Source organism: Ailuropoda melanoleuca, chromosome 16, assembly GCF_002007445.2.
Source record: "Ailuropoda melanoleuca isolate Jingjing chromosome 16, ASM200744v2, whole genome shotgun sequence".
Taxonomy (NCBI): Eukaryota; Metazoa; Chordata; class Mammalia; order Carnivora; family Ursidae; genus Ailuropoda; species Ailuropoda melanoleuca.
Genome location: NC_048233.1, coordinates 78,472,626 through 78,485,236, shown reverse-complemented (window position 1 = coordinate 78,485,236; position 12,611 = coordinate 78,472,626). Strand labels below are relative to the sequence as shown.

The 12,611-nt window shown below is 54.4% G+C and overlaps 2 protein-coding genes across 3 annotated transcripts in view; both read left to right on the top strand.

Annotated features, from left to right (window-relative positions):
- The window catches only part of PRG2 (proteoglycan 2, pro eosinophil major basic protein), a 3,198-nt gene extending 2,804 nt beyond the window's left edge, over positions 1 to 394 (top strand). For both annotated transcript variants that reach the window (XM_034645685.1, XM_034645684.1), the window contains one exon: positions 223 to 394. In XM_034645685.1, coding sequence (XP_034501576.1) covers positions 223 to 281 — 59 coding nt within the window. In that variant the 3' untranslated portion in view covers positions 282 to 394. The remainder of the gene's footprint in view (positions 1 to 222) is intronic.
- A 5,215-nt stretch (positions 395 to 5,609) lies between these two features.
- PRG3 (proteoglycan 3, pro eosinophil major basic protein 2) lies at positions 5,610 to 10,059 on the top strand. Its single transcript, XM_034644817.1, is given in 6 exon segments — positions 5,610 to 5,646; positions 6,110 to 6,390; positions 7,094 to 7,172; positions 7,175 to 7,221; positions 8,052 to 8,161; positions 8,917 to 10,059. Coding segments are annotated over 6 exon segments (615 nt in total). The 3' UTR covers positions 8,978 to 10,059.
- Positions 10,060 to 12,611: the final 2,552 nt, after the last annotated feature.

Genomic DNA, 12,611 nt, shown 5'->3' with positions numbered 1-12,611 from the left:
GGGGTGGGCAGGGGCGGTGGGAGGGGGCTCACAGAAGAGGTGCTGGGAGGGACCTGTGCCTTCAGGGGAGGGGCCTGCTGAGTCTTGAGACTTCCTCGCCATGGAGGTATGGGGTCAGATGGGGCTGGGTAGGGCGGGGTGGGGGGGCCACTGGAGGCCTTCTTGGGGCTGAGTCAGGGGGAACCAGAAGCTGACGGCTCCTTTCCTGTTCTGCCTTCACAGGAGGCCGCTGGCGTCGTGCTCCCTGCAACAGGCGCCTCCCCTTCTTCTGTTCCTACTGAGCTGGACCCAGCCAGGAGTCCAGAGCCGCCCCCTCCCGGGTAGCTGTCTCCCTTCCCCTGGCTGCTACCCCTGCTTCCAGCCCCTGGCAATAAAATTGCTTTCCTGAAACGGACTTTTTCCCCCTCTGGTCATTGATGCTCTCTGCTTAGCCCCACCCACAAACTTTCTGTCCTACGATGACCGCCCCTCCCCCCCCACTGCCTCTCTTAACAAGGAGGCTGGAGCATGGTGTGGGATCCATGGGCCCTTCCTGAAGATGGAAGAACGGGCTCAGGTAGTTCTTTTCACATTGACACCTAATTACTGGCACCTGGCAGGTGCTGTCGGGACACCACCTGTTTCTTCATTGCAGGGGGACTTTCCAAGTCCTGTGCTTGCATCTGCACACCAAGGGCCTTTTTTCCCTCCCACAGAGTGTGGCTGCCTTAATGTGCCAGGAAATTAACATGTCCCTGGGAACAGTCCCCAACACGCAGGAGTGGGAGTATGAGGGCCCAAGTTCCTTGCCCTTCAAATGGACTAATTCTAAGGCATGTATTGGCTACTGTTTCCCAGGGGGGATCAACTTCCAGTTATCCACCGAGGCAGCTGGCTTTGTAGCACACATGTTATTGTCTGTCTTCCATCATCCATCTGAGTTCTCCTCTTCCTTACAAGTGTCCTCGCACCTCCCAGATAAGCTACTTGCACTCAAATCCTTGTCTCAGGGCCTGTTTCTGGGGAAACGCAATATAAGACAGCATCCCCTAGGTCCAACTCTCTGTAAGACCTGGGAATACAAGACCCAGCTTCCTGCCATTCGGGAACATACAGTTGTTTGTAATAGAAGCACAATGATATCTACTAATTGTTACTGCTTTATTGCACACCCACAAAGTCCTCCCTGCCGTGGCAGGCACCTTGCAAAGATGACCTTGTGTGACGGATAATTATTGCCCCATTGTACGAAACCAGGCTCAGAGAAGTTACGGCCATATGCAAAGACTGGCCCAAGGCAGAACCTCTCAGTGCAGCCCAATGTTGTGACTCGGCCATCTGTTCCAGAGCGTGTTCTTTCACCCATTAGGATCCTGTGGCTGGTAGCGCTGACTGCTTCCAGGACACGGTCCTCTAGGGATGGAGCACCGTGGAGAGGCAGGACACACTCCCTTACCCTTGGGTTTGTCTTGGGGCATAGGACTCTAACCCAGCTGGACAGGAGGGAGTCCCGATCAGAGGTGGGGAAGGAAAGCATTCTGAATCCTCACCCCACCAAGGAGGTGAGCAGAAAGTAAGGAGTCAATGCCCTAAAGCCCCTTTTCCTCCCAGACTCCTCAAATACACAGAATTACAGGTGGCTCTAGAGTCCCCAGAGGCAAATGAAGAACTTGAATTTTTTGAGTATGGCTCAGACTGGGGAAGCCCCCTGCTCAAGGCTGCACAGTTAGTTGAGAGAAAGAGAGAAATCAGACTGAAGCCCATTGTAATTGCTGTTCTATGACAGTCTACTGACTTCAAAGACGGTGGAATTCTGGAACGCACTTCCGGTTCAGCCTTGGGCTGGGTGCTGGGGAGGATGCCGCTGAAGCAGACTTTCACTCCTTGTCCTTGTAGACGATATTCTGCTGTGGGAGGCATGGCTTCCCTTTATTCCAATATGCATAAGAAAGAGTAACACTATTTCCCGTTGATTAAGCATTTACTAGGTGCCAGGCTTTGTGCCAAGTGCTAAGTGGACTTTGTCTTGTTCCTCATCCATCTTTTCTGTGGGGCCGTGTGTTGTGACAGGAGTGGGCCTTCCAGTCCATGGAGACCGCCTGTGGGGGATTCATGTCAAGAAGGAGCCATGAAAGAGGCGTTTGGACGCCTGGTAACCTTCTGGGTCTTGATCTGGGCGTGGCTCCAAGGGTGCATTCGTTCTGTGAAAATCCCCTGAGCAGTCCCAGCTTCCAGCACACTTTATAGGATGCATGTTATACGTCCACAAGAAAAGTCATAAAAAAAAGTAAAAAATGAAATAAGAGGACTGGCCTTGCCTCCCCAAGTGTGGATTTGTGTGTCATTTTCCATCTCCAACCAGATGCTAACTGAGCTCTGTGAAGTTAACTTGCATCTTGAGGACAGAATCCCTGGAGTTCGTTACACCGTGCAAAGCACAGAGCAGGAGCTCAAGCAACACACAGTGCTAGTTTGTTGACTGGGGCCACAGTTCCAGTCCCGGCTTCCTGACAAAGGCCGCTTCCCAACCCCATGAGCCAGACGCTGTCCTGGGAGTTTGACTCATTAGATGGAGGTCCTGTCATGAGCTGCTGTTTTTGGAGGGGAAAACGGAGCCACGGACGGGCTGACTTTGGACTCAGGATTCCAGGACACATCACATCACACTGCCCCTCAGGACAGAGAGACCCACCCTCTGCACAGTGTGGGGCAGGGCTGAATCTTGGGACAGAGGCGGTGTTTGGAACTCCTATGAATGGAAATGCAAACAATAAACCAGAGGATTGGAGTCTCATGGGTGCTGGACACGTTGGCTCCCCTGGCCAGAACGTCTGGGGCTAACACAGTTGGGCCTATCCAAGAAAGCAAGGATGTGGGAGTCTGAGAGACGAGGGTCGCACGTGCTGCTTCTTACTAGTTGTGTCTACTTGGGCAAGTCATTTAACCTCTCTGAGCTCATGCAGTAGATATGGAGACTAGAGATGACAATACCTGATTTGCAGGATGGTTGTAAAAATTAAGTATGTAGGATCATGGATATAAACGCCTTAATGAAACATAGTGTTTGGTCTGTGGTGGACCTTCAAAAATACTATCTTGGAAACAGGCAAGCTTCACTGTGGTCTGTGAGGAGGTTATTGAAGTCAATGGATTGTCTTTGCCCAGGGTTTGTGTGTAAAGGAAATGGGGTGAATGTGGAGAGGGGCAAGTTGTAGAGAAGGGAGGTCCATGAGAAGAGGCGGAGGGAAGGGAGCCATGGGGTGGCTAAAAGGCTGGAAGGCCTGGGTTTAGGCCTGTCCCTGACTTGCTGTGTCTTAAGCTCTCTGAGATGCCATTCCCTCACCTATGAACTGGACGTTCCAATGAAAAGATGCATGTAAAGCTTATCATGGTGCTAGCTGACTTTGCTGATCACCCAAAATACTGATGAAATGATATCCCAGGCTGGGCCCCAGGATGGGCAAGAAAAATGGAGAGGGGGTCTAGCGTTCCCACCAGGGAGATCGCAAGTTCAAAATCTGGAGGCTGTGTTTTGGGGGCCAAGAATTGGCCCAGCCCCCAGCCCCTGAGTCAGGAAGAGAAGCTGAGAGTCAAGTCCGTTGGGCCGGGGAGATAATGGGCAAGACCGTTACACTGTAATCAGGCGCAGAAATGAGCTCTCAGACCTTCTCCCAGACACTTCTCCATTTGTAGGTTCCCTGAGAGAGCAGAGGAGGGGACGACCCAGGCCTTTTCACCTTCTGGACTACCTGTCTGGTGCTCTGGGTACTGGCGGGCTGGGCTGGAATCCAAGAACCAAATACGCACTGCCCGGCTAGGATGGCACAGAGTTGAGACACCCATCCAACAAGTCCTCTATGTCTCGGCGGTGATACCCAGCACAACCAAAAGCAGGGCTCAGCACTTGCTGGCCTCTCCTTGGATTGCAGTGAATTTGGCTGGAGCTTGATGGATTAAAATTTTGCTATTTTGTTCATCATGGAGTTTTTGCGTGTATTTGGTTTTTAAGAAAGACCACGTTAAACTATTGGTTCTCTTGACTACTGAATTCTTTACAGCCCTCTTAAATTTTGCAACTGAGGCAAGTGCCTTGTGCACATCCCCCTAGCCCTGACCCTGGTGGGGATAGAGAGCTGGTGGGAGATGGGGAGTGGGGCTGGGGAGAAGGATGGCCCAGAGTGTCTGAATAACACTGCACGATGTTTTCCATTCCAGCTGCTGCTTCCTGGCTGGAAGATATGGCTTGAGATTGGACCAAATGGCACGTTCTCATGTTCTAGGTCAGTGATCCTCAGCGGGGGCAATTTAGCTCCCCAGAGGACATTTGGGAATGTGGGGAGACATTTTTGATCATCATGGCTGGGGGAGGTGCTACTGACATCTGCTGAACTTGTTACAGTGCACCCGACAGCACCCCCAAGAATGATTTTAATCCAAATAGTCATAGCATGAAGATTGAGAACCTTGATCTACAACCACATCATGAAAGAACAAGCATAAAGTTTTTCACATATTAAAGACAAGAAAGGGAGAAGGAGGAGAGGGAGAGAAAGGGAGAAAGTGAGGGAGAGAGAGACAGAGTCAGACAGAGATGGAGACAGAGACGCAGAGTCAGAGAGAGAGACAGAGAAGGTTTTTGAGCCAAAAAGACTTAGAAATTCCAGTTCTCCTACTTCCTGTGCAACCTTGGCAAGTTGCCTTCCCTCTCTGAATCTCGTTTTTCACAACTGTGAAGTAAGGATAAGCATACCTTCTGGTGGAATGAGGTGAAGGTGAGGATTCAGGGGTGTGATGCATATAAAGGACCTGGTCTAGATAAGCACTCGGGAAGGCTGAGGCTCCCTTGGCCTCCTACCTCCTCCCCACATGGTCTCCCAGCTCCCTGGGGTTCCCCTCCTCATTAGCTAGGATATTGACCAGGGGAAGCCTGCTCCTGGGGTTAAGGAGTATTGTTCAGACTGGGGCACTTTAGGGGCAGTAATAATGCCTGGACAACAGTCAGCTGGGGTCTTCTTGAGCACCGGGGTGTCTGGGTACCCACAAGTGAAGCGGGCCTGGGAGGTAGGTCTCTGCAGTCCCAGCAGACAGCAGGGCTCAAGGGTGAGAGGACTGAGCAAAACTCTTCTAACCAGCTTCTCTGCTCTCCACTCCAGCCTGGGGCAATCATCCTGGCCTCTTCCCACTTCCCCGGAAGCCCAGTATAAGAGCTGCCTCTGGGGCCCAACAGCCAGAAGCACTGAGAGTGGAGGCCTCAGACTCCTGGAGGTGAGTGCTTGACCCAATACGGCACGCACCTCGGAAGACCGTCCTCAGGACTATAATGGCCACCATGGTTTCCCCCTCATTTCCCAGTGTGAAGGAACGTGGCCCTGACTCGGAGTAGGCCTGTTCTTGCAGGAGCAAGGGTCTGAGCTTAGGGCTGTCCCAGGGAGCAGTGAAAAGGGACTTTTGTACCTGAGCTGACATCCCACGTCCTTTTCCTACTTCTCTAGTTCAGGGTCTGTTCACTGGGGAGCAAGCAGTGCTCTAATCAACCGCTTAATCAACTGGTTAAACAAACATTTCGTCCCCTATGTGCTACCCACACGGAGGGAAGGGGGAGCTGTGTCCCTGTCCCAAGCCGAGTGGAAATGAAAGGCCCCCTGCTCCTGCCCCTTCTCTTGCTGGGTACAGTTGCTGCTCTCCATCTCCCCTTCCCGTCTCACCAACCTTTCTCTTTTCTTCTCTTTTCTGCATCTTTTCGCCTCATGGGTCCAGGGCCACAGCCGCCCCCCTTCAGTTAACCCAGCACATCTCTGATTAGCTTTCTCCTGGACTGGGAACTGTGACCCAAACTTTCTGTCAGGGCTACCTCACAGGAAAACCCACCCACCTGTGAAGATGAAGGGCTTCTCACAGGTGCCTCCTCCCACCCCCACAATACACACCTGCGGTGTCAGCCAGAAGTCAGGATCTCATCCATTTGTGCCTGTGACCCAAGTGTTCTCACCTCACCCAGTGCTAAGGAGACCCTTCCAGTATTGGCTCCAGATGGCGGCTCTATGAAGGCTTGCTTGGGCCTTCAGAGCTGTCCGTGGTCCTGGAAGAAGGGAGACCCCTGACCTGATAGCAGGTTACCTCTTCTTCCCAGGGAATGATGCCCCCAGTCTGGACAGCTGGGAGACCCAGGCAGACCTGAGTCAGAATCTGGAATGTTCAGGAGAGCAGGAGAGAGATTCGGCCCTGACCCAGAAGGTGATTCAGTCAGAGGGAGAGGAGACCGAGCCTTCCAGCTATCGGGACACATTTGAGGATGAGGAGGCCATGGATTCTGACCCAGCTGCCCTAGACAAGGACTTGCAGTGCTCCAAGGAAGAGGACACAGTTTAAATCCCGTGAAGTCCTAGGTGCAAGACTTGCCACTTCCTGTTGGTGCAGAACCTCGAAATTTGTAAACGCTTGGGTAAGTGGCAGGGAGGCTAATGTGGAGGACTGGGGGCGGAGAGGAGAAGAGGCTGGACTCAACCTTCTCTTCCCTTTTAGATTAGTGGTTCTCAAAGCCTAGTGTGTGTCAGGATCTCCTGGAGGGCTTGTTAAAATACGTTTCTGGCTTTGCAAATCTGGGGCGGGGCTTGACAGTTTGCATTTATAACAATTCCCAGGTAATGATGGTGTTGTTGGTCTGGGGACTGCACTTTGAGAACCACTGTCTGATCGAAAGGCTTTGGTATTAAATATGCCTGTGTTCAGTCCTGGCTCTGCCTTTCATTGGCTGTGTTACTGGGCAAGCCTGGTCACCTTTTAGGGCTTCAGAGTCCTCATTTGTAAAATGAAGATATACAGTACCCACCTGTTAGGGACATGGTTGAGGATTAAATGAGATAATACGTGGAAGTACTTGGAATAGTCCCTGGGTCACTAAAACTCTCAGCAAATGGCAGCTATGATTATTCCAAGTATTATTAGTTGTTGCAAAAATTTCCTGACCACAGAGTAGGGGTGCAAGACGGGATTGAGAGGGGCAAGAAGGTCACTGATTTCTGACCTTCAAGGGGATGAGAAGCTCTCTCCTGGAGACCCAGAGACTTGAGAAAAACCAGCTAATTCTCTACCCTACATTTTCTTCTTTCCACAGAATGTCTGCAGAAGATGCTACAGGGGCAACGTCATCTCCGTACACAACTGCAACTTAGGTTATCGCATCCTGTGCACAGAGGGGTCAACGAAGGCCAGGTCTGGATCAGATGCGTGCTCAAGAGCTGGGTAAGTGAGGCACCAACCTTCCCAGGGATAGGAAGTTCTCTCTGCCTCCAGGGAGCCCCTGCTGGCGTCTAGCCGCATCTCTCTGCAGCCCCAAGCTGTGGGCAGTATTGTGCTGGAGGTGGCTCGGACCCGGTTAGGAGGACCGAGGATTTCGGGCCTCTTATCCCAGCTCCATGCTCAGGGACTTCATGCCTGTAGCTTGAAATCTGCCCCAGTGGACGTATGCATGCCAAGGAAATGGGCAATTGTTGCAGATCAGGGTCCCTCCCGCCCTCTGTGTTCTCACTGTCCCCCAGAGCTAGCTGTCGAACATTTCCCAGCTCATCCCTGGAGTCAGGAGACAGGCTCCATGCCCAGCTTGGTCACCTACTAGCTGAATGACTTTTTTGGAGCCTCAGTGTCTTCTTCTTTAAATTGGAGCCCTTCTCTCAAGGCAGCGCTGGGATTGTGGGTGAATAAGTGCCGTTAGATTTGCTAATGAGTGTGGTCCCTGGGCCAGCAGTATCGGCAAACCGGGCAGCTTGTTAGAAATGCCCAACCCTGGGCCCCACCCCAGAGCTCCTGAATCAGAACCTGCATTTTAACAAGCTCGCCAGGAGATCTGTAAGCACAGCAAAGGCGGAGAAGCCTGCTCTGTGCGATGGCCGGGAGCGCTGGCTGCTCTTGCATGGTCATTGCCTGCAAACCCTCAGGCCTGGGTCTCTAGCGAATCTGGCTCCTAGCTGGGTGGGCAGGGAGAGGGGAAAGGAATGCTCAGTGAGCCTTTCCTGAGGCCTCTGGGTCTGTCTCCGTGGACCTCAGCCCTCTGACCCAGCCTCTCACTTCTTTAGTTCCTGTGCTGGAGATTTCAGTGGACTGATGGGAGCTGCTGGAATTTTGGATACTGGGCCCCAGGGCAGCCTGCGAATGGGGAAGGCAACCGTGTGGCCTTATGCACCAGAGGTGAGGGGGACTGGGACCGGGGCAAGGGGAAGGGGAGCAAAGTAGACTCTTACATGCTGTCCCCCTGAGTTCCCTGAACACACCTCCCCACACTCACAGCTTCCCCGAACTGGAGAACCCACGTCCTCTGTGAGGAGGGCTGAAATATAGGGATTCCTCAAAGCATGTCCAGGTGATGGGGTGCCCCGGATGGGAGCAAGATGGGGGCTCTCCATCCTCATCGACAGCGCTAGGCTCGGGGCCTGGGGGCTGCCACGAGGAGTGACTGATGCGACAGATGAGAGGAGCAGATGTGAATGTAAGGTATGGATGAGGAACAAGGGAAGATGTGGGAATTAGGGCTGGCTGACAGACAACTCACCAGCTTTGAACAGCACGGAAGCCAGATGTGAGGGTGCTAGCAGCGTGGCTAGGGCCATATGTGCGGGAGTACCCCGGCCGCCCTCCACACCCGGCTCTGCCTCTTGCAGGTGGAGACCTAGGCAAGGTATTAACCCCACTAAGTCTCACTTTCCGCATCTGTGAAATGGGGAGGATGATAACATGTACCTATTGGGGTCCTGTGAGGATCGAGTGCAGTTGAAGCACTTGGCACACTGCCCCCCTTCTCCCTCGGGAAGAGCTGGGGGTGCCTTAGCTGGGGGGGATGCATGGGAAGCACAGCTGACAGTCCTGAGCACGGCCAGCCCGAGGAGGGAAGGAGGGCCACACGCCACACTGGTGGAAGCTGACGTCACCGTGCTCTCCACTGCTGGGGGGACACTGGCAGCTGACTTTATGTGAAAGGCGTCTGCCCTTCGTCTGCTCCTTCTAAGCCCGAGGTGCGGAGCCCCTGTATCGGAGCCCCCTCCCTTCGCACCCCCCTGGCAGCCCCTGGGCCCTCCAGGCTCTGTCCCCCAGCCTCTTCTGGCCATAAACCCAGACTTCGCACAGCATTCCCCAACTTTGTCTCATTATTGTGCACGTTGGAGGACTGCCGGTGGAGCCGCGTGGCAGGCTGGGATGCGCGGCTGGAGCGGCTGGGCTGCCCAGTGGGCTGGTGGGCTCCCCACGGCCCTTCTCTGCCAGGCCTCCTCCTCCTCCACCCACTCCCTGAGGCACCAGGGGACCGCCTCATTGGTGTGCAGCTGGAGACTGGCCCTCCTGCTTTGCTTGGCTCCTGTATGGGCTGCGGGGTGGAGGAGGGAGTGGGACAGCTTTCCAATGTGGAAGGGATGTCGCCCATTCAAGAACTGGGGTGCACAGGGGGCATAGTGAGATCCCACCTGGGGGAGCCCCGTGGGAAGGAGGAAGTCTCTTTTGTCTAGGGCGGCTAGCTCCTCTGACCCTGGGTCTTCTTGGCCTCTTGGATGCTGGCCCCTGTTTTCTATTTTCCCAGACACCTGTGGCTGAGTTCGAAGTCCCCAGCAGCAGGATGACAGGCCTGGGCACGGCAATGAACGTTGCCAATGCCAGGCCCAGGGACTGTCTCTGGGCGTAGAGGCCTCTCCTCAGGAGGGGACGGTCCATTTGCCTTGGATGGACACAGAGCCAGGAAGCTTCTAATCACAGCGTGTTGGTCTTCCCAGGGACAAGAAAGGGCGCTGCCTGGGGTTCAGACCTCCCCCCAGGTCCCTTCCTTGCATACTCTACCAAGCTAATGCTTGATGCTTGGCTTCTAAGAGAACAGTGGAACCCCACTGTGGGTGGAGGGAGGATGGTCGGTAAGGGGAGATCTGTATAGGGAGCTCTGGGAGCTGTATCTTGGCTTTTATCAGCCTCCACTTATCTCCTGGGTGGGGAATGGGCTGTAGCCAACACCAGTAGCCCCACATCTTGACAGCCAACATGAGAGAGAGAGGGAGGGAGGGGAGTGGAGCGGGGCTCAGACCCCTCCAGACTGAGGCTCGCTTGAGGCAGGACAGGGGAGATAAGATATCTCTCAAACGTCCATCACTGTCAGTTACTGGGCCTCAACTTCAACCATTATGCATTTATATCTTTAGCTGTTTATGGCCTTTCAGTCTTGAATAGCCCTTGATTAAAAAGCAATTACTCTTGGGAGAAGCAGCTCCTGAGGGAGTTATATATTAAAACCTCTGGGAGGTTGATGGGTAACTTGTGAGAAGGAACACAGAAGGGAAGGGTGTGTGTAACATCAGTGGCCGTGGGCTGGGGGGTTGTGATGAAGAGGAGATTAATGGGGCGGAGGGTACATGTACACCGTTTCCTCTTCCCGAGGACCCAGGAGGACTGTTTCCCAGGCTTCCTAGTGCGAAGTTGGGCTCTGCAGCCCACCGCTGAGCCTGGCCAGTGTAGTGGGGTTGGAGGTGCTATGAGCATCTTCGGGACCTGGGCTTTCCCGGGTCCGCGAGCCTCCTCTCCCCCCTTCCCCTGCCCTGGTGACCTGGCCTCCATGTGTCTCGGATGGCACAGCCACCGGGTGGAGGGAGGGGGCTGTCTGACCCACTCTATGACATGAAACCTTGAGGTTCTGCGGTTTTCTTGGTATTGCAGCCTAGACGCCTCGTGTGGCCCAACAGCTACAGAAAGGAAAGTGACCACGGATGATCTGGCTTTTCTCATACAGCCGTGGCACAGAAGGCAAGATCGTAGACTCTGGAGCCATAAAGCTCGGGGCTGGAGGCCCAGCTCTGCCGGCTCAGTCTCTTCCCCTTACCAAGCTTCAGCCCCCCTTCTGTAAAAGGAGGGTCACCGTAGACGACCCGTGTTGCACACCCCGCCCATAGCTCCGCAGTGCTGTGTTATCTCTAAATGTTAGCTTTCATGCTGAGTAATTACAGACACAACGGACTGCTAGGAGTGAGTATGGGCTCCAATTTGAATTTCCGCGGATTCCAGATTTCATTACCCAATAGGATTAGCGACAAGCCACGGCAACCGCAGCAGGGTTGGCTCGTGGTCATGTGGGTGACTGCCGAGTCTGCCACACTGCGGCAGGGCCCAGGCAGCTGCTGTTACTACTACAGACGACAGCCGTTGATCTAGCACCCAGAAGCCGAGGCTCCGTTCCGTGTGGCCGGCACGGCAGGCTCACCGTCCCGAGTTCACACACTTGCTGGCAGGCCCAGGAGGAGTGGCTGCTGTCCCCACGGGAGGACCACCCCAGTACGGAGGAAAGGGAGGCCACGGTGGCCTCGGTCTCCTCAGCAGGGAACGTCCCTGTGATCCCTGCCAGGGATGCTTGTGGGTCTCCCAGGTGCAGGACGCGGCCTCCACTGATGTCTCTGCTGGTCAGATCTTGGGACACTGCCTGATGCCCGAGGCCACCCCTGGGGAGGTGTGATCCCACCAGCCAGAGGATGAGATGGGGGTGAAGGCCGAGTGGGGGAAGGGGTGATGGGCTTGTGCGATGGAATCTGACCCCTTCTCCCCTGGAGGGGGGAATCACTGGGGTCAGGCCTTTGCAAGGGCCCACTGTTTCCAAACTAGTTCCTTCTAAATGACTCCCAAAGCTACCCACTCCCATCTCCCTGTACCTTCTGTAGCGGGGCCAGCTCTCCATCTACACAGGCAAGCTCCTCGCAGCTCAGACCACATGGTCATGCCTATACTCCAACTTTTCCAGACACCTCCAGACTCTGGGGCTAATGAATCTCATTCTTCAGGGCCACCCTCATGCATGAGCCCCTTCTAATACCTAATACCATATTATTTTAAAAAGATGCCCCAAATTGTATATCCTTCAGGCTTCCGAAGTCCTGGGTCTGCTCCTGAGCTCTGCCCTGGGAAGAGTCCTGGCCTCTCACGGGAGGAGAGCCCAGAAAGCGGAGGGGACACCAGGCTGACAGAGGTGTGGGGGGATGGATGCCCCCACAGCAGCCTTTCTGGCTCCTTGCTCTGCCTCCTTCCCTCAGTGCCAGGACACCTGGGTTCTCGTTTTGCCACTAACTGTGTGACTCAAGTCATTTCCCCTCTCTGGCCTTGGTCTGCTCATCTGTAAACAGGAGAGTGGGACAAGCGGGATTCTAGCACTTGAAGGCTGACCGCCAATTAGGACCCTGCGGGGGGGTAGCCTGGCTGGCCAGCTGCTCATAGGGCTTCATGCCTCATAGGAGCCTGTTCACCAGCCTCGTAAAGCGGCTCTGCCTGCTGAGAAAAGGGCCCAGGTCTGGGAATCATGCCCCACCCTTGGGGGTGGCCTAATGTGGAGTGGGGGGGCCCAGATGTGTGTGAGTATGTGGGGTTCCCAGAGAGAGAACAGAATGGCCCTTCCCTGGTTGGGGACAGAGCTAAGTCATGCCTCCTGTTTCCTTCTGAATTGGGGATTCACCCAAGTCAGAGAGAGAGACCCATATCACGGTCAAACTGGTCTCCCCTAACATGGGGCCTGGGGCTTTCTCTTTATTACGTGCAACCTAATCCTGGTCACTGTGGGAAGGCTGAGCAGCAGGGACGGGTGCCCCCTGGGAGTGCACTCTTCTCTTGTGGAGTTGGATCTGGGTTCA